This window comes from Carcharodon carcharias, chromosome 4 (genome assembly GCF_017639515.1).
Source record: "Carcharodon carcharias isolate sCarCar2 chromosome 4, sCarCar2.pri, whole genome shotgun sequence".
Lineage (NCBI taxonomy): Eukaryota > Metazoa > Chordata > Chondrichthyes > Lamniformes > Lamnidae > Carcharodon > Carcharodon carcharias.
In genome coordinates, this window is record NC_054470.1 from 205,142,256 (window position 1) to 205,163,907 (window position 21,652).

The 21,652-nt window shown below is 43.5% G+C and overlaps 1 protein-coding gene across 4 annotated transcripts in view; it reads right to left on the reverse strand.

The window, feature by feature from the left end:
* nup155 (nucleoporin 155) overlaps positions 1-21,652 on the reverse strand; it is a 287,604-nt gene that overhangs the window by 55,085 nt on the left and 210,867 nt on the right. For all 4 annotated transcript variants that reach the window (XM_041186949.1, XM_041186950.1, XM_041186952.1 and 1 more), the window contains one exon: positions 16,848-17,002. In XM_041186949.1, the coding sequence (XP_041042883.1) occupies positions 16,848-17,002 (155 nt within the window). The remainder of the gene's footprint in view (positions 1-16,847; positions 17,003-21,652) is intronic.

Sequence of the window (21,652 nt, forward strand, 5' to 3'; positions counted from 1 at the left end):
AAAGGTGAAGAAGTGGAAACGTGTTCACAGCTTACTCAAGATAATTCTGAGCAGCAGGTTGCAGAAATGTTTAAAGACTTTGTGTGTGAAGGGAAAGTCTTTCTCTGTGTACAGGGTGGAGAGGTAAGGATGTTAACATTTTAAAAGACACAGGAGCTAGTCAATCCTTAATGTTGTGGGGTAGTGATAGTTGTTGTTCAAAGGGAGTACAGCAGAAACAGGTAATAATAAGTATGGTTCATGGAGATGCTAAATCTATTCCATTGTGGAAGGTAAATTTAAAAAGCAAGTGGAAGACAGGTGATGTTATAGTTGGAATGGGGGAGGCAATGGCATAGTGGTATTGTCGCTGGACTAGTAATCCAGAGACCCGGATTCAAATCATTTGGAATTTGAATTCAATTTTAAAAATCTGGAGTTAAAAGTCTGATGATGACTATGAAACCATTGTCCAGTGTTATAAAAATCCATCTGGTTCACTGATGTCCTTTAGGGAACAAAATCTGCTGTCTTTACCTGGACTGGCCTATATGTGACTCCAGACCCACAGCAAAGCCCTCTGAACAAGAACAATTCGAAACGGGCAATAAATGCTGGCCTAGCCAGCAACGCCCACATCCCATGAAAGAATAAAAAAAATAAAATTATTCTGGATAATGATTTCAAATGTGGTAGTTAAGCAGTTTTGGGGATGAAATCCACAGATTGTTTCTATGGACAATCTGGATTGTTTCCCGACTGTGTTGTAAACTCATCGGGAAGTACAAAATAAACAAGAAGGGTAGATTTCCAGCATCTGCAATTTTTTGTTTTTATTGGAATACAGAACAGTTCAGCTGAAATGGCCCTTCAACAGAACGAGGTGAATCCAAGGAAGGGGTGAAATATAAGTTGGTTTAAGGTGTGTGTGGCGGGGGAGGGTTGGGTGGGGGGAAGAGAAGTGGAGGGGGTGGTGTGGTTGTAGGGACAAGCAAGCAGTGATAGAAGCAGATCATCAAAATATGTCACAGATAAAAGAACAAAAGAACACATAGGTGTTGAAGTTGGTGATATTATCTAAACGAATGTGCTAATTAAGAATGGATGGTAGGGCACTCAAGGTATAGCTCTAGTGGGGGTGGGGGGACCATAAAAGATTTAAAAATATTTTAAAATAATTGAAATAGGTGGGAAAAAGAAAAACCTATATAAATTATTGGAAAAGACAAAAGGAAGGGGGAAGAAACAGAAAGGGGTGGGGATGGAGGAGGGAGTTCAAGACCTAAAGTTGTTGAATTCAATATTCAGTCCGGAAGGCTGTCAAGTGCCTAGTCGGAAGATGAGGTGCTGTCCCTCCAGTTTGCGTTGGGCTTCACTGGAACAATGCAGCAAGCCAAGGAGCAAGAGAGCAGGGTGGAGTGTTAAAATGGCAAGCGACAGGGAGGTTTGGGTCATTCTTGCTGACAGACAGCAGGTGTTCTGCAAAGCGGTCACCCAGTTTACGTTTGGTCTCTCCAATGTAGAGGAGACCGCATTGGGAGCAACGAATACAGTAGACTAAGTTGAAATGCAAGTGAAATGCTGCTTCACTTGAAAGGAGTAATTGGGCCCTTGGACGGTGAGGAGAGAGGAAGTGAAGAGGCAGGTGTTGCATCTTTTGCGTGGGCATGGGGTGGTGCCATAGGAGGGGGTTGAGGAGTAGGGGGTGATGGAGGAGTGGACCAGGGTGTCCCAGAGGGAACAATCCCTACGGAATGCTGACAGGGGGGTTGAAGGGAAGATGTGTTTGGTGGTGGCAACATGCTGGAGTTGGCGGAAATGGCGGAGGATGATCCTTTGAATGCGGAGGCTGGTGGGGTGATAAGTGAGGACAAGGGGGACCCTATCATGTTTCTGGGAGGGAGGAGAAGGTGTGAGGGCGGATGCCCGGGAGATGGGCCGGACACGGTTGAGGGCCCTGTCAACAACCGTGGGTGGAAAACCTCGGTTAAGGAAGAAGGAGGACATGTCAGAGGAACTGTTTTTTAAGGTAGTATCATCGGAACAGATGCGACGGAGGCGAAGGAACTGAGAGAATGGGATGGAGTCCTTATAGGAAGTGGGGTGTGAGGAGCTGTAGTCGAGGTAGCTGTGGGAGTCGGTAGGCATGTAATGGATATCGGTGGACAGTCTATCACCAGAGATTGAGACAGAGAGTCAAGGGAGGGATGGGAAGTGTCAGAGATGGACCACATGAAAATGACGGAGGGGTGGAGATTGGAAGCAAAATTAATAAATTTTTCCAAGTCCCAACAAGAGCATGAAGCCTCACCGAAGTAATCATCGATGTAGCGGAGAAAGAGTTGTGGAAGGGGGCCGGAGTAGGACTGGAACAAGGAATGTTCCACATACCCCATAAAGAGACAGGCATAGCTGGGGCCCATGCGGGTACCCATAACCACACCTTTTATTTGGAGGAAGTGAGAGGAGTTGAAGGAGAAATTGTTCAATGTGAGAACAAGTTCAGCCAGACGGAGGAGGTAGTGCTGGATGGGGATTGTTCGGGCCTCTGTTTGAGGAAGAAGCTAAGGGCCCTCAGACCATCCTGGTGGGGGATGGTGGTGTAGAGGGATTGGACGTCCATGGTGAAGAGGAAGCGGTTGGGGCTAGGGAACTGGAAATTGTTGATGTGACGTAAGGTGTCAGAGGAATCACGGATGTAGGTGGAAAGGGACTGGACAAGGGGAGAGAGAAGGGAGTCAAGATAACGAGAAATGAGTTCCGTGGGGCAGGAGCAAGCTGACACGATCGGTCTACCGGGACAGTTCTGTTTGTGGATTTTGGATAGGAGGTAGAAGTGGGCCGTCCGAGGTTGGGTGACTATCAGGTTGGAAGCTGTGGGAGGAAGATCCCCAAAGGAGCTGAGGTCAGTGACAGTCCTGGAAACAATGGCTTGATGTTCAGTGGTGGGGTCATGGTCCAGGGAGAGGTAGGAGGAAGTGTCTGCGAGTTGACGCTCAGCCTCCGCGAGGTAGAGGTCTGTGCGCCAGACAACAACAGCACCACCCTTGTCAGTGGGTTTGATGACAAGTCCAGCCCTGACATTGTCATCAAACCCGCTGACAAGGGTGGTGCTGTTGTTGTCTGGCGCAATGATCTCTACCTCGCGGAGGCTGAGCGTCAACTCGCAGACACTTCCTCCTACCTCTCCCTGGACCATGACCCCACCACTGAACATCAAGCCATTGTTTCCAGGACTGTCACTGACCTCATCTCCTCTGGGGATCCTCCTCCCACAGCTTCCAACCTCAGACAGCCCGCTTCTACCTCCTACCCAAAATCCACAAACAGAACTGTCCCGGTAGACCGATCGTCTCAGCTTGCTCCTGCCCCATGGAACTCATTTCTCGTTATCTTGACTCCCTTCTCTCTTCCCTTGTCCAGTCCCTTCCCACCTACATCCGTGATTCCTCTGACACCTTACGTCACATCAACAATTTCCAGTTCCCTGGCCCCAACCGCTTCCTCTTCACCATGGATGTCCAATCCCTCTATACCTCCATCCCCCACCAGGATGGTCTGAAGGCCCTTAGCTTCTTCCTTGAACAGTGGCCCGAACAATCCCCATCCACCACTACTCTCCCCCGTCTGGTTGAACTTCTTCTCACGCTGAACAATTTCTCCTTCAACTCCTCTCACTTCCTCCAAATAAAAGGTGCGGCTATGGGTACCCACATGGGCCCCAGCTATGCCTGTCTCTTTATGGGGTATGTGGAACATTCCTTGTTCCAGTCCTACTCCGGCCCCCTTCCACAACTCTTTCTCCGGTACATCGATGATTACTTCGGTGCTGCTTCATGCTCTCGTTGGGACTTGGAAAAATTTATTAATTTTGCTTCCAATCTCCACCCCTCCATCATTTTCACGTGGTCCATCTCTGACACTTCCCTTCCCTTCCTTGACCTCTCTGTCTCAATCTCTGATGATAGACTGTCCACCAATATCCATTACAAGCCTACCGACTCCCACAGCTACCTCGACTACAGCTTCTCACACCCCACTACCTGTAAGGACTCCATCCCATTCTCTCAGTTCCTTCGCCTCCGTCACATCTATTCCGATGATGCTATCTTCAAAAACAGTTCCTTTGACATGTCCTCCTTCTTCCTTAACCGAGGTTTTCCACCCATGGTCGTTGACAGGGCCATCAACTGTGTCCGGCCCATCTCCCGGGCATCCACCCTCACGCCTTCTCCTCCCTCCCAGAAACATGATAGGGTCCCCCTTGTCCTCACTTATCACCCCACCAGCCTCCGCATTCAAAGGATCATCCTCTGCCATTTCTGCCAACTCCAGCATGATGCCACCACCAAACACATCTTCCCTTCACCCCACCTGTCGGCATTCTGTAGGGATTGTTCCCTCCGGGACACCCTGGTCCACTCCGCCATCACCCCCTACTCCTCAACCCCCACCTATGGCACCTCCCCATGCCCACACAAAAGATGTAACACCTGCCCCTTCACTTCCTCTCTCCTCACCGTCCAAGGGCCCAAACACTCCTTTCAAGTGAAGCAGCATTTCACTTGCATTTCCCCCAACTTAGTCTATTGTATTCGTTGCTCCCAATGCGGTCTCCTCTACATTGGAGAGACCAAACGTAAACTGGGCGACCGCTTTGCAGAACACCTGCGGTCTGTCCGCAAGGATGACCCAAACCTCCCTGTCGCTTGCCATTTTAACTCTCCACCCTGCTCTCTTGCCCACATGTCTGTCCTTGGCTTGCTGCATTGTTCCAGTGAAGCCCAACGTAAACTGGAGGAACAACACCTTATCTTCTGACTAGGCACTTTACAGCCTTCCGGACTAAATATTGAATTCAACAACTTTAGGTCTTGCACTCCCTCCTCCATCCCTGCCCCCTTTCTGTTTCTTCCCCCTTCCTTTTGTTTTTTCCAATAATTTATATAGATTTTTCTTTTTCCCACCTATTTCAATTATTTTAAAATATTTTTAAATCGTTTATGCTCCCCCCACCCCCACTAGAGCTATACCTTGAGTGCCCTACCATCCATTCTTAATTAGCACATTCGTTTAGATAATATCACCAACTTCAACACCTATGTGTTCTTTTTTATGTGACATCTTTTGATGATCTGCTTCTATCACTGCTTGCTTGTCCCTACAACCACACCACCCCCCTCCACTTCTCTCCCCCCACCCAACACCCCCGACACACCTTAAACCAACTTATATTTCACCCCTTCCTTGGATTCACCTAGTTCTGTTGAAGGGTCATGAGGACTCGTAATGTCAACTCTTTTCTTCTCTGCCAATGCTGCCGGACCTGCTGAGTTTTTCCAGGTAATTCTATTTTTGTTTTGGATTTCCAGCATCCGCAGTTTTTTGTTTTTATCTTTAATTCAGCTGAAATGTTTAAATCAAGGAAGTTAGTGGTATTACAGAGAAATGATTTGTAATTATATAGTTATATCAGAAAGCTTCTTCAGAAACAGAAGCAAAATGTATTACAGCAACTTATTATCTTCAAAGAGGTTGGATCATGTCTCAACAAGTGAAAGCTGGAGGGAGGTTACCATTAAGGTATAGAAATGAGGATTTCTCATGAAATACCATTTAGGAATTAGGAAAACACAGGAAAAGATAGAGGTTTTATTTTGGCCAGGATGGCATAGAGATGTAGTCAAATTCTGTAGAACCTGTTATACATGTCAAATAACAGGAAAATCACAAGCAGTAATTAAGCCAATTTAATTCCAATCCCAGCATTTGAAGAACCTTTTACCAGGGTCATGATTGATTGTGTAGGACCCCTCCCTAAGACTAAAAGTGGAAATCAGTATTTACTGACAATAATGGATATGTCTACCAGGTTTCCTGAAGTGATACTTTTAAGAAATATTACAACTAAGAAGCTTGTGGAGTAGTTAATTAACCTTTTTACAAGATATGGTTTACCTAAGGAAATAATATCAGATCAGGGGTCAAATTTCATGTTGCAGCTGTTTAAGGAAGTAATGAACAGTTTGGGGAAAAAACAGTTTAAGTCAACAGCTTATCATCCGGAGTCACAGGGAGCTTTGGAAAGATGGCATCAAACTTTCAAAACTATGATGAGAGCATGCTGTCAGAATTATCCACAGGATTGGGATACAGGAGTTCCATGTTTGTTATTTGCTATTAGAGATGCTCCTAATGCATCGACTGATTTTATCCCTTTTGAACTAGTTTGTGGTCATGAGGTAAGGGGGCCACTGAAATTGATTCATGAGAAATTGGTGGGTCAAAATTCAGAAACCATTCTTCTGGATTACATATCAAATTTCAGGGAAAGATCAAACAGAGCATTTCAGTTGGCTAGGGAACATTTAAGGAGATCACACAAGTGATGAAAATGAAAGCAGATAAGAAAGGCAAAACTCGTAGTTTTGTTTCTGTAGAGAAAGTATTAGTTTTGTTACCAGCATTAGGTTTTTCATTAAGTGCAAGATTTAGGACTGAAATGAAATTGAATAAAGTAAATTATTTAATAAATACTCCAGACAGAAGAAAAAGCAGAGGGTGTGTCATGTAAATATGCCTAAAAAATACTTTGACAGGGAAGGGGAAAAGGAGCAAAAAGAGGTGTTAGCGATAGTGGATGATGAGAAATAAGCACAAGTGCAGGACTCTGAAATTGATTTTCCTCTAATGAAATTGGATAATGAGGGGGTGCTTGAAAACTTAAGTGAAATATTGGCTAAGATTTTCCAAAGTAATCTTATCAAATGCCTTTTGGAAATACAAATACAGAAAATCTACCGGTGCCTCTTCATCAACCCTCTTGTTAAAACTTCAAAGAACTCTCAAATTTGACAAACACTATGAAATGTGGAATGTGCATCTTGAAGGATGTGGGAAGTTGTACAAGGACAAAGTGCCCTTGGTGACTACATCTGCAGGAAGTGTCACCAGCTGCAGAAATTTGAGCTCCGAGTTGTGGAGCTTGAGCGGCGGCTGGAGTCACTGTGGTGCATCTGCAAGGCTGAGGATTTACGTGTATAGCTTGTTTAGAGAGGTGGCCACACTGCAGCTAATAAGTACACAGGTAGAGAGGGTATGGCTGACCGCCAGAGTATCTAAGAGAAACAGGCAGGCAGTGCAGGAATCCTCTGAGGTTAACTTGTTCTCTAACCGCTTTTCCATTATGGTTACTAGTGAACGAGATGGTTCCTCAGAGGACTGTAGCAAAAGCTACACAGAGTGCTTACCCTTGTTCTGCAATTCACACATTCTGCTTCCTTACCTTTATGCCACTATCAGCACCTTCTTTAGCCCTTAACACTACCATTAACACTCCGTTTATCTTGTGTCCATGACATCTTTGTCTACCTTAGCCCCCACCTATTGCTGACCTTCTATCCAGTTTCACCTGCATCACCCAGTACAAATTTCATCACATTTCTACTCCACTTTAGCTCTGAAGAAGAGTCATATGGACTCGAAACATTAACTCTGTTTCTCTCTTCAGGGAGTTAGGGAGGGAATCAAAAAGCAGGACCTCAAGAGCAGTAATCTCAGGATTACTCCCAGTGTCATGTGTGAGTGAACATCAGAATCGAAAAATTGAGCAGTTCAACATGTGGCTGGAGAAATGGATTAGGAGGGAGGGCTTTAGATTTCTGAGGCATTGGGACCGATTCTGAGGCAGATGGGACCTGGACAAGAAGGACAGATTACATCTTAACAGGACTGGGACTAATGTCCTCGTGGGGAGGTTTGCTGGTGCTGTTGGGGAGGGTTTAAACTAGATTGGCAGGGGGATGGGAACCTGGGGGGGGGAAATTCAGAGGGAAGAGGAGAAAAACTGGCAGTGGGAAGTAGTGAAGTATCAACTGATGGCGAGGATATATCAGAGAGTTGCATGAAGGTAGATAGAATACTTGGAGAGTTTGATAGGATTAGAGTAGGCAACAGTAAATCATTAGATGGGGTCAGAATAAGCGGGAAAGTATAAAAGCCTAAATCAGGGTTAATGTGCATGGCTGGGAATGAACAGAGTGTGGTTAAAAAGATTGGTGAACTGCAGGCACAGGTTGACAATTGTAGTTATGACATTTTTGCTATAGCAGTCACCTGGCTCAAAGAAGGGCAGGACTGGACATTAAATATTCCTGGATACAAGGTGTTTAGGAGAGACAGGAAAGGAAGAAAAGGGTTGGGGTGAATGGCAATATTGGTTAAAAATGGCATTACAGTACTGGAGAGTGAGGATGTTCCAAAGGGGTCAACGACAGAATCTCTCTGGCTAGAGGTAAGGAATGTGAAAGGTGCGATAACATTGATTGGTGTAGTATATAGACCACTTATTGGAAAGGGTGTGGGGAAACACATTTTTAAGAAATTACGGATATGTGCAAGAGTTATAAAGTAATCATTATGGGGGACTTCAATTATCCAAACTTAGACTGGGATAGGAAGAGTACAAAAGGACAAGAAGGGCGAGAGTTCCTGAAATATGTTCCAGGTAATTTTCTGCAGCTGTATGTTTCCAATCCAACGAGAGGGCAGGCACTTTTGGACCTGGTTCTGGAGGATGAGTTGGCCCAAGTGGATCAAATATCAGCGGGAGAGCCTCTAGGGGACAATGACCATTGTATTATAAGGTTTAGGTTAATCATGGTAAAGGACAGGGAACTATCCAGAGCAGGGATAGTTAATTGGGAAAAAGCCAACTTTGATTGGATCAGAATGCATCTGAGTTGAGTAAGTTGCAACCAAATGTTGGTAGAAAAGAAGGTGGCTGAACCATGGGCCACCTTCAAAGAAAAAGTACTGCAGGCAATGTCAAGATACGTTCCCTTGAAGGGGAAAGGTAAGACAAATAAATCCAGAGAACCCTGGATGACAAGAGAAAAAGTGGTGAAGATGAAAAGGAAGAAGTGCGTGAATAACAGATGTCAGGTACAAAATACAATGGAGAATCAGGCTGAATATAGAAGGAACAGAAGGGAAGTGAAGAAACTAGTAGGAAAAGCAAAGAGAAAGCATAAAAATAGTTTGGCAGCAAACATAAAAGGGAATACCAAGGTCTTCTTTAAGAATACAGATAATAAAAGGGTGATAAAAGGAAGAGTAGGGTAGATTAGGGACAAAAAAGAGACTAGCATGTGGAAGCTGGAGAAATCGCGGAGGTGTTGAATGAATACTTCACATCCGTCTTCACCCAAGAGAATGAGGATGAAGGTATTGAACTTGGGGAGGGAGACTATGACATTATTGTGCAAATTGATATAGGGAGTGACAAGGTATTGGAGGTGTTGGCAGGCTTAAAAGTGGACAAATCTCCAGGTCCGGATGATTTGTGTCCCAGACTGCTGAGGGAGACAAGGGAGATCACAGGGGCTCTGACCCAAATTTTTAATTCCTCTCTGGCCAGTGGGGAGGTGCCAGAAGACTGGAGAACAGCTAATGTGGTTCCGCTATTTAAGAAGAGTTGCAGAGATAAGCCAGGGAACTACAGACCAGTGAGTCTCATGTCAATGGTAGGGAAACTATTGGGGAAAATTCTGAAGGAGAGAATCTATTTCCACTTGGAGAGGCAAGGTTTGATCAGGGATAGTCAGCATGGCTTTGTCAGAGGGATGTCATGCCTAAGAAATTTGACTGAATTTTTTGAGGAGGTGACCAGGTGTGTAGATGAGGGTAGTACAGTTGACGTAGTTTATATGGATTTCAGCAAAGCCTTTGACAAGGTCCCACATGGGAGACTTATAAAGAAGGCAAATGCACATGGGATACAGGGTCATTTGATAAGGTGGATTCAAAATTGGCTTAGTTGTAGGAGACAGAGGGTGATGACAGAAGAATGCTTTACTGACTGGAAGCCCAAGTCCAGTGGCATACCACAGGGATCTGTGCTGGGTCCCCTATTATTTGTCATTTATATAAAGGACATAAATGACTATGTAGGGGGTAGGATTAGTAAGTTTGTGGATGACACAACGATTGGCCGGGCGGTTAACAGTGAGGTTGAGTATCTTGGGCTACAGGAAGATATTGACAGGATGGTCAAATGGGCAGATAAGTGGCAGATTGAATTTAACCCTGAAAAGTGTGAGGTGATACACTTTGGAAGGAGTAATTTGACAAGGAACTATTCAAAGAACAGCATGACACTAGGAAGTTCTGAGGAACAAAAGGATCTTGGTGTGTGTGTCCATGGATCTCTGAAGGCGGAGGGGCATGTTATTGGGGTGGTGAGAAAGGAATGTGGGACATTTGCCTTTATCAATCAAGGCATCGATTACAAAAGTAGGGAGGTCATGTTGGAGTTGTATAGAACCTTGGTGAGGCCACAGCTGGAGTACTGTGTGCAGTTCTGGTCGCCACATTATATGAAGGATGTGATTGCACTGGAGGGGGTGCAGAGGAGATTCACCAGGATGTTGCCTGGGATGAAACATTTAAGTTATGAAGAGAGGTTGGATAGACTTGGGTTGTTTTCATTGAAGCAGAGAAGACTGAGGGACAACCTGATCGAGGTGTACAAGATTATGAGGGGCATGGACAAGGTGGATAGGGAGCAGCTGTTCCCCTTAGATGAAGGGTCAGTCACGAGGCATAAGTTCAAGGTGAGGGGCAGGAGGTTTAGGGGGGGATGTGAGGAAAAACTTTTTTATCCAGAGGGTGGTGAAGGTCTTGAATGCGCTGCCTGGGAGGGCGGTGGAGGTGGGTTGCCTCGCATCCTTTAAAAAGTACCTGGATGAGCACTTGGCACGTCATAACATTCAAGGCTATGGACCAAGTGCTGGTAAATGGGATTAGGTAGATAGGTCAGGTGTTTCTCATGTCTCAGTACAGACTCGATGAGCCTCTTCTGCACTATGTGATTCTGAGTACTTTGCACCCATCTTTACAAAGGGAGAACTTGCTACCCAGGCCGAGGGGAGGTGGGAGGTAACTGGTACACTAGAAGAACTTACAATCGAGAAGGTGGTGGTGTCAGAAAGGCTATCTTTATTTACAATAGATAAGGTACCAGGGCCGGATGAAATGCATCCAAGGATATGGAGGGAAGTGAGAGTCGAAATTGCAGAGGCACTAGTGAGAATCCTACAGTCTTTCTTAGACACAGGGGAAGTGCCAGAGGACTTGAGAACTGTGAATGTTGCACCCTTGTTCAAAAAGGGGTGCAAGAATAAAGCTGGCAACTATAGGGCAGTCAGTTTGACCTCAGTGGTAGGGAAACTTCTGGAAACTATAGTATGGGGCAAAATCAATAGTCGCTTAGACAAGTGCAGTAATTAAGGAAATTCATCAAGAGAAAATGTTGAACAAACTTGCAGCAGTTTTTTGAGGAGTTAACAGAAAAAGTTTATAAAGGAAATGCAGTTGATGTGGATTTTCAAAAGGCATTTGATACTGTGCTACACAACAGACTTTTGAATAAAATTCTAGGTCATGGAACAAAAGGGAAATTAGACACTTGGATAAGAAATTAGCTGAGTAACAGGAAACAGAGTAGTGATAAAAGGTTGTATTTTCATATTGGAGGGAGACCTGCAGTAGATTTTCTCGGGGGTCAGTGTTGGGACCTTTGCTCTTACTGATATATCTTAATGACATGGACTGTGGTGTGCAGGGCACGGTTTCAAAATTTGCATATGATACGAAGATTGGAAATGTTGTCAACTGTGATGGAGATAGTATTGAACTTAAAAAGGACATTTTGGTGGATTGGGCAGACAAGTGGCAGACAAGAAGTTCAATGCAGAGAAGTGTGAGGTGATTAATTTTGGAAGGAAAGATATGGTGAATCAGTATAATATAAAGGGAGAGCCTCTAACGAAAGGTGCAAGAACAGAGGTATCTGGGCGTATACGTACATAGGTCACTGAAGGTGGCAGGGCATGTTGAGAGAGCAGTTAATAAAGTCTATAGTATTTTAGGATTTATTAATAGGGGCAATGAGTAAAAGAGTAAGGAATAAATCAAGAGAATAAATCAGGAGATAGTGAGGGCATGTAAAAAAAAAGGCAGTACATTAATCATGGGTGACTTTAATCTTCATGTAGATTGGGAAAATCAAATTGGCAAAGGTAGCCATGTGCAAGAATTCATAGTGTATTCAGGACAGATTCCTAGAACAATGTGTTATGGATCCAACCAGAGATCAGGCTATTTTTGATCTGGTAATGTGTAAAGAGGCAGGTTTACTAAATGATCTCAGGATAAAAGATACCATAGGAAACAGTGACCATAATATGGTAGAATTTAGCATCAGTTTGAGAGTGAGAAGCCTGGGTCAGAAACAACTGTGCTAAACTTAAATAAGGGTAATTACGAAGGAATGAGGGCAGGGTTGACTGGAGTGGACTGGGAAAGGAGTTTAGCAGAAAACATTTTGATGACCAATGGCAGACATTTAAGAAAATAGTTCATGACTGTCAACAAAGATATATCCCAGTGAGGAAGAAGGATCCAAGGAAGGGGATAAACCAGCCATGGTTAACCAAGGAAGTTAAGGATAGTATCAAATTAAAAGAAAAGGCATACAATGTGCCAAAGATTAGTGGTAAGCCAGAGGATTAGGAAAGTTTTAAAAACCAACAAAAGATGACCAAATATAATAAAGAGAGAGAAAATAAACTTTGAGGGTAAACTAGCAAGTATTATAAAAATAGACAGTAAGAGCTTCCTTAAATATATCAAAAAAGAGAGAACAAAGTGAACATAGGCCCCTTAGAGAATGAGGCTGGGGAAATACTAATGGGGGACCAGGAAATGGCATGGGAGTTGAATAAATACTTTGCTTCAGTCTTCACAATAGAAGCCACTAATAACATTCCGATACTAAATAATCAAGGGGCAAAAGAGGGGGAGGAAATAAATACAATAACTATCACTAGAGAAAAAGCACTAAGGAAACTAATGGGGCTTAAGGCCGATAAGTCCCCTGGACCTGATGAGTTGGATCCTAAGATATTAAAGGAAGTAGCTACAGAGATAGTAGATGCACTGGTAGTAATTTTCCAAGAAGCCTTAGATTCTGGAAAAGTCCCAGAGGATTGGGGAATGGCCAATGGCCCTTATTCAAAATGGGAGGGAGACAAAAAACAGGTAACTATAGGCTAGTTAGCTTAACATCTGTAACTGGGAAAATGTTAGTCTATTATAAAGGATGTAATAGCAGAGCATTTACAATTACATAATACAATAAAGCAGAGTCAGCATGGCTTCAAAAAGGGGAAATCACGCCTGACAAATTTATTAGAATTCTTTGAGGAGGTAGCAAATAGGATAGATAAAGGGGAATTAGTAGATGTAACATATTTGGATTTCCAAAAGTCATTCAGTAAGGTACCTCACATCAGGCTACTTAAGATAAGAGCCCATGGTTTTGGTGGTAGTATATTAGCATGGACAGAGGATTGGCTAACTAGTAGAAAACAGAGTTGGCATAAGGGGGGCATTTTCAGGAGGGCAACCTGTAACAAGTGGAGTGCCACAGGGATCAGTGCTAGGGATACAATTATTTACTATATATATTGACTTAGATGAGGGAAATGAATGTACTATCGCCAAATTTGCGGATGATACAAAAATAGATAGGAAGACGAGTGTTGAGGATGACACAAGGAGTCTACAGAGGGATAGAGACAGGTTAAACGAGTGGGCAAAAAAGTTGCAGTTTTAAAAAACTCATTCACGGGATATGGGCTTCACAGGCTGGGCCAGCATTTATTGCCCATCCCTTATTGCCCTTGAGAAGGTGGTGGTGAGCTGCCTTCTTGAACCACTGCAGTCCATGTGGTGTAGGTACACCCACAGTGCTGTTAGGAATATAATGTGGGGAAAATGTGAAGTTGTGCACTTTGGCAGGAAGAATAGAGGAGCTGAATATTATTTAAATGGAGAATGACTGCAGAAAGCTGCAGCACAGAGAGATTTGGGAGTCCTGGTGCAAGAATCCCAAAAAGCTAACATACAAGTTCAACAGGTAATAGGGAAGGCAATGGAATGTGGGCCTGTATTTCAAAGGGAGTATAAAAATAGGGAAGTATTGCTAAAACTATACACGGCACTAGTTAGACCACACCTAGAATACTGAGAGCAGTTTTGGTCTCCTTATCTAAGGAAAGATGTACTGGCATTGGAGGCAGTCCAGAGAAGGTTCACTAGGTTGATCCCAGGGATGGAGGGATTTTCTTATGAGGAAAGGTTGAGTAGGTTAGGCCTGTACTCATTGGCATTTAGAAGAATGAGAGGCGACCTTATTAAAACATAAAAGATTCTTAGGGTCTTGACAGGGTAGATGCTGAGAGGTTGTTTCCCCTTGTGGGAGAGTCTGGGACCAGAGGGCATAATCTCAGAGTAAGGGGTCGCCCATTTAAGACAGAGATGAGGAGGAATTTCTTCTCTCAGAGGGTAGTCAATCTGTGGAATTCTTTACTGCAGAGGGCTGTGGAGACTGGGCCGTTGAGTATATTCAAGGCTGAAATAGACAGATTTTTATTCAGTAAGAGAATCAAGGGTTCTGGAGAAAAGGCAGGAAAGTGGAGTTGAGGATTATCAGGTCAGCCATGATCTCATTGAATGGCAGAGCAGACTTGATGGGCCGAATGGCCTACTTCTGCTTCTACGTCTTATGGAGATCATGTTGAACTTGTATAAGACACTAGTTAGGCCTCATCTGGAGTACTACATCCACTTCTGGGTGCCATGCTTGAGGAAGGATGTGAAGGAATTGTAGTCGGTATAGAGGAAATTCACAAGAATGATTCCTGGGATGAAGAACTGTGGCTATAAGGATAGATTGGACAAGTTGGGACTGTTTTCTTTAGAGGAAAGAAGGTTGAGAGAAAAGACTTGATGGAGGTATTCAAGGTCCTGAGGGGTATGGACAGGGTAAATAGTGAGAAACTGTTCCCACTCAAGAGAGCATCACAAACTAGACGGCACAGATTCATAATAATTGGCAAAGGGAGTAAATGTGATGTGAGGAAAAATTGTTTCACCCAGGGGGTGGCTGGAGTCTGGAACAAACTTCCTGAAAGGGTGGTGGAGGTAGGTTCGATCAAGGTATTCAGAAGGGAATTGGATTGCTATATGAAAAGAGAGAATTATGGGGATAAGACACAGGAGTGAGACTAGGTGAAATGCTCGTTGAGAAGCAGTGCAGATGCGATGGACCGAATGGCCTTTCTGTACTGTAAAGGTACTATGAAACTATTTCTCTTTCACAAAACCATGTTGACTCTGCCTGATAGTAGTATGATTTTCTAAATTTCCTGTTCCTACTTCCTTAATAATGGATTCCAGCATTTTCCCAATGACAAATGTTAGACTAACTGGCCTACAGTTCTCTACTTTCTGTCTCTCTCCTTTCTTGAATAGTGTTGTTACATGTAAGGTTTTCCAAGCATTGGGAACCTTTTCATGAGAGGGGGAGTTTTGGGAGATTACAACCAATACATTCACTAACTCTGCAGCCACTTCCTTTAAGGCCCTAGAATTTAGGCCATCAGGTCCAAGGGACTTGTCAACATTTAATTCCATTTGTGTTCTCAGTACTCGCTCTCTTGTGATAATGGCTGTTTTAAGTTCCTCTCTCCCTTTTGCCTCTTGATTGTCTACTATTCTTGGGTTGGCTTTTGTGTCTACTAATATGAAGACAGATATAAAATACTTTTCCAAGTCTGCTAGTTCCTGGTTTTCCATTATTAAATTCCCAGACTCACCCTTTAAGGGACTAATGTTTACTTCAGCTTCTCTTTTCCTTTTTGTATACTTGTAGATTTTCCTGTGTGCTTTTATATGTCTTGTTCACATATTCTCATACCCTTAATTTTCCCCTCTATCATTTTTAGTCATCCTTTGCTGGTTTCTAAAATGTTTCTAGTTTTCTGGCTACTACTAATATCATTAGCATCGTAAGCCTTCTCTTTCAATTCGTAACATTTGCGCCAAACAAGTGCCAGGCAATGACCATCTCCAACAAGAGAAAATCTAACCATCACCCAATGACATTACCATCGCCGAATCCCCTGCTATCAACATCCTGGGGATACCATTGACCAGAAACTGAACTGGACTAGCCATGTAAGTACTGTGGCTACAAGAGAAGGTCAGAGGCTAGGAATCTTGCAGCGAGTAACTCATCTCTTGATTCCCCAAAGCCTGTCCACCATCTACAAGGCACAAGTCAGGAGTGTGATGGAATACTCCTCACTTACCTGGATAGTGCAGCACACTCATGAAGCTTGACACCATCCAGGACAAAGCAGCTGCTGGTTTGGCAGCAAATTGTGAAGATGGGGTGTTTTTCTAAATATATTTTTTGCAAATATGCTGGTATTCTGTGAAGAAGGCAGAGTGAGTGAATGTGCGTGTGTTTGTGTGTGCACGCACATGTGTGTAATTAAACTGGGGGAAGACCAGTAAAGACAGTTTGTCTGTGGGAGCAGAGAGATGAAAGGTAAAGGTGATAGATGCATGCCTTTGTAATAAGAGGCTTTGGTGAAGTTGAAGTTGTATGGGTAAATAGGCTGGGTTTGAAATTTGCATTATAAGTTAAGGAGAAACTTGTCTTTTCAATTGTTAAGTTTCAAAGGGAGTTTAGAAGTGACAAAGGACTTATACAACTTACAAAGGTTTCATAGGTAAACAAGGGAAGATTATTACATTTCTGGACTTCATTCTAAGGTCTTGAAAGAAGTGGCTAGGATGGAACACTCCACACTTATATTGGGTCAGCAACTTAATAACTGTACATCTACACAGTAAGTGACCTTTACCTTAAATAAACAACAACTCTGTACAATTAGTCAGTGGGTTTTACTCAAGCATACAGGGCTCTGTGGAGGATCAGTACCCTTGCTCCCTACCTGTGCATGTCTGCAAGGCGAGCCAGGATTCTTGCGGCATTGCTGAAACTCCGATTTTTCTCGTAGTATCTCCAAAGCAAGTCCATGTAGCGAACCTTGTTCTGATCCTGCTTCGCCATCCGAACTAAATATGGCTCAAGAAACGGAGAATTTACCTGCACAGAAACATCGAATATTCGCAAGGCAAGTTACTAGAAAGAATTCTGAAGTACAGAATATATCTGCACTTGGAGAGACACGGATTAATCAGGAATAGTCAGCATAAATTTATTAAGGGAAGATCATGTTTGACAAATTTGATCGAATTTTTTGTGGAGGTAACCAGAGGTAACTGTTGATGAGAATAATGCATTTGATGTGGTCTACATGGACCTTAGCAAGGCTTTTGATAAGGTCCATCATGGCAGACTGGTCAAGAAAGAAAGAGTCCATGGGATCCAAGGCAAAGTGGCACGTTGGATCCAAAATTTGCTGAGAGGCAGGAAACAGAGGGTGATGGTAGAGGGATATTACTGTGACTGGAAGTCTGTTTCCAGTGGGGTTCCACAGGGCTTGGGGCTAGGGCGCTGGCTATTTGTGGTGTACATAAATGATTTGGACTTAAATGTAGGGGCATGATTAAAAAGTTCGCAAATGACCACAAAAATTGGTAGGGTGGGAAATAGTGAGGAAGATGGCCGTAAACTACAGGAGGATGTCAATGGACTGGTCAGGTGGGCAGAACAGTGGCAAATGGAATTCAACCTGGAAAAATGTCAGATAATGCACTAGGGGAGGGCTAACAAGGCAAGGGATTACACTATGAATGGTAGGGCCCTGGAAAGTACTGAAGATCAGAGGGACCTTGGTGTGCATATCCACAGATCCCTGAAGGTAGCGGGACAGGTAGATAAGGTGGTTCAGAAGGCACATGGGAAACTTGCCTTTATTAGCCGAGGCATAGAATACAAGAGCAGGGAGGCTATGCTGGGACTGTATAAAACACTGGTTAGGCCACAGCTGGAGTACTGCATGCAGTTCTGGTCACCACATTATAGAAAGAATGTGACTGCACTGGTGAGGATGCAGAGGAGATTTACCAGGATGCTGCCTGGGCTGGAGGGGCTGAGCTATGAGGAAAAGTTGGATAGGCTGGGGTTGTTTTCCTTGGAGCAGTGAGGGGGGACCTGATAGAGGTGTATAAGATTATGAGGGACATAGATAGGGTGGGTAGGAAGGTACTTTTTCTATTCATGGAGGGGTCAATAACCGGGGGCGTAGATTTAAACTAAGAGGTAGAAGGCTAAGAGGGGAGTTGAGGAGAAATATTTTCACCCAGAGGGTGGTAGGGGTCTGGAAGTCACTGCCTGAAAGGGTGGATGAGTCAGAAACTCTGGCAATATTTAAGAATTATTTAGATGTTCACTTGCATTGCCATAGCCTTCAGGGCTATGGATCAAGCACTGGAAAATGGGATTAGTGTAGTCAGATCTTTGATGACAGGGACAAACATGATAGGCTGAATGGCCTCCTTCTGTGCTGTAAACGTCTATGAGTCTATAATAATGCATGGTCAGATGGTGAAGCAGATCTAATCGCAACATTCAAAAGTGAATTTAATAAAGGCAAAATACTGCGGATGCTGGAAATGTGAAACAAAATCAAAAAATGCTGGAAAAACTCAGCAGGTCTGACAGCACCAGAGAAAGACAGGAGTTAATATTTTGAGTTTGTATGACTCTTCTTCAGAGCTAAGAGTAGTAAAAACGTGGTGAAATTTATACTGTTTAAGGGGGCGGAGCAGGTGAGGCTGGATAGAAGGCCAGTGATAAGTGGAGGCAAAGGAGAGATTGCCAGAGACATCATAAACAAATGGTCAAAAGGGTGTTGATGGTGGTGGTACTGGCGAAAGGAGGTGCTAATGGTGACGTTAAGGATGGAAAGCAGAATGTGATAATAGCCGGACCAGGGTAAGCACTCTGGAAAGAACAACATGAAACAGTGACAGACCCCCTAGTGGGGTTGGGGTGAGGGGGGAAAAAGGTCAAAAATAGGTAAAAGGTGGGGATAAATCAATAAATAAAAATGGAAAATAATTAAAAAAATAATAATGATAATAAAAATAAGTGGAAAAAAGATAAAATATAAAAATAAATATAGAAAAGAGGCGTGAGGATGGAGGAGAGAGTTCATGGTTTGAAGTTGTTGAACTCAATGTCAAGTCCGGAAGGCTGTAAAGTGCTTAATCGGAAGATGAGGTGCTGTTCCTCCAGTTTGCGTTGAGCTTCACTAGAACATTGCAGCAGGCCAAGGACAGACATGTGGGCATGAGAGCAGGATGGGGTGTTGAAATGGCAAGCGATAGGGAGGTCTGGGTCATGCTCGCAGGCAGGCTGAAGGTGTTCCACAAAGTGGTCGCCCTGTCGGCGCTTGGTCTCTCCAATGTAGAAGAGACTGCATTGGAAGCGGCGAATGCAGTAGAACAAATTGAGGGAAGGGCAAGGGAAGCGCTGCTTCACCCGAAAGGAGTGTTTGGGCCCTTGGACGGTGAGGAGGGGGGAGGTAAAGGGGCAGGTGTTGCACCTTCTGTGATTGCATGGGAAGGTGCCATGGGAGGGGGTTGAGGTGTTGGTGGTGATGGAGGAGTGGACCAGGGTGTCTGCTTTGCAGAACACCTTTGGTCTGCTGGCAAGCATGATCCTGTCGCTTGCCATTTCAACACACCACCCTGCTCTCATGTGCACATGTCCGTCCTTGGCCTGCTGCAATGTTCCAGTGAAGCTCAACGCAAACTGGAGGAACAGTACCTCATTTTCCGATTAGGCACTTTACAGCCTTCCCTACTTAACATTCAGTTCAACAACTTCAGACCATGAACACTCTCCTCCATGCTCACCCCTTTTTCAATATTCATTTTTATTATTTATTTTATATATTTTTACAATTATTTTTACAATTATTATTATTTTAAAAATTTATTTCCATTGTTTTATCCCCACTTTTTACCCTATTTTCAATCTTTTTTCCCAACACCATCCCCTCTCCCAATCCCACACGCACTCAGGCCATCTTGTTCATGTTGTTCTTTCCAGAGTGCTTACCCTGGTCTGGCTATTATCACCTTCTGCTTTCTGACCTTAACGCCACCATCAGCACCTCCTTTAGCCAGTAACACGACCATTAACACCCCTTTGTCCTTTTGTTTATAACATATTCAGCAATCTCTCCTTTGACTCCATCTATCGCTGGCCTTCTATCCAGCTTCACCTGCTCCACCCCCCTTAAACAGGACAAATTTAATCACATTTTTACTTCTCTTAGCTCTGAAGAAGAGTTATATGGATTTGAAACGTTAACTCTGTCTTTCTCCCCATAGATGCTATCCGACCTGTTGACTTTTTCCATTTTGTGTTGTGACGTTAATAAATACTTGCAAGGGCAAAATTTGCAGGGCTGTGTGGAAAGAGCAGGGGAATGGGGCTATCAGATAGCTTTATCAAAGAGCTGGCATGCACATGATGAGCTGATGGCTTCCTTCCATGACTCCAAGTTAAAAAATGTGAGTTCTGAAAATAAGAGGCTGATTTCTTCCAAATGCACAAGTCTTCGGCAGAATGTATAATTGGACAGCAGCAATTCAGATTAAATTGTGGATTCCCAAGTGCTAAGGAAGAAAGGCTGCTTCAGACAAAGACAGCATATTTTGGTAGGGAGAATAAGGAGGTTACTTATTATTCAGAAAGTACAAGTCTAGGTGGGGTAGAGGAACAAAGGAATCTTGGGAGTCCAAATATATCGATCACTGAAATTGGTGCCACAGGTTAGCAAGTCAATTAAAAAAGAATACCAAGCCCTGGGTTTTATTTCTAGAGGGATATTGAAAAGTAGGGAAGTTATGCTAAATGTATATTGAATGTTGGTTAAACCACATTTAAAAGTACTGCATAAACTTTTTGTTGCTATATTATATAAAGGACAAAGTGACACTGGAGAGGGTGGAGAGAAGATTTATAAGGATGACACCAGAAATGTGTGGGTGTACATATGAGGAAAGGATTGACAGGCTGGGTCTCTTCTCTCTTGATTAAAGGCTGAGGGCTGACTTAATAGAGCTCTTTAAAATGATGAAAGGTTTTGATAGAGTGAATACAGAGAGAACGTTTCTTCTTGTGGGGAAGAGCATAACTAGAGGCCATCAATATATGATAGTCGTCAAGAAATCCAATAGGGAATTCACAAAAAAACTTCTAAACCCAAAGAGTGATGAGAATTTGGAACTTGCTACCACAGGGAGTGGTTGAAGTGACTAGTACAGGTGCATTTAAGGGGAAGCAAGATAAGCATAAGAGGGAGAAGGGAACAGAGGACTACGATAATACAAGGGAGGAGGTGCGTGAGAAATATAAACCGTAGGATGGGCTGAAAGGATATCCAACACAGAAATAGGCCTATGTAAAAAAATAGCAAGGGGTTCACTCCTTGCTAAATGCAGTGTGCTAACTATCCAATCAGTTCCCTGTATGCAAGCTGCTCTCAAAATACACCATTGTTTACACCAAACATCTTCTGAAATGATACAATTCACAACTGAAAATAACCTTCCCAAAGCAAGCTCATCATCTGTGGAGAAGGGGTGCCAATAAATCAAACGTTCAGCATAACAGAACCGGGTCAGCAAGGGGACCTGACTTGTATCCCCTTGAGTTTAGAAGGTTACGAGATGATCAATATGCTTCCAGTGAAATTAGACACAGTGGGCTGCAATTACCCCAGTGTACACAAAGATACCCCACACATCCTGGGTACACATATTAAATTGAACCCAT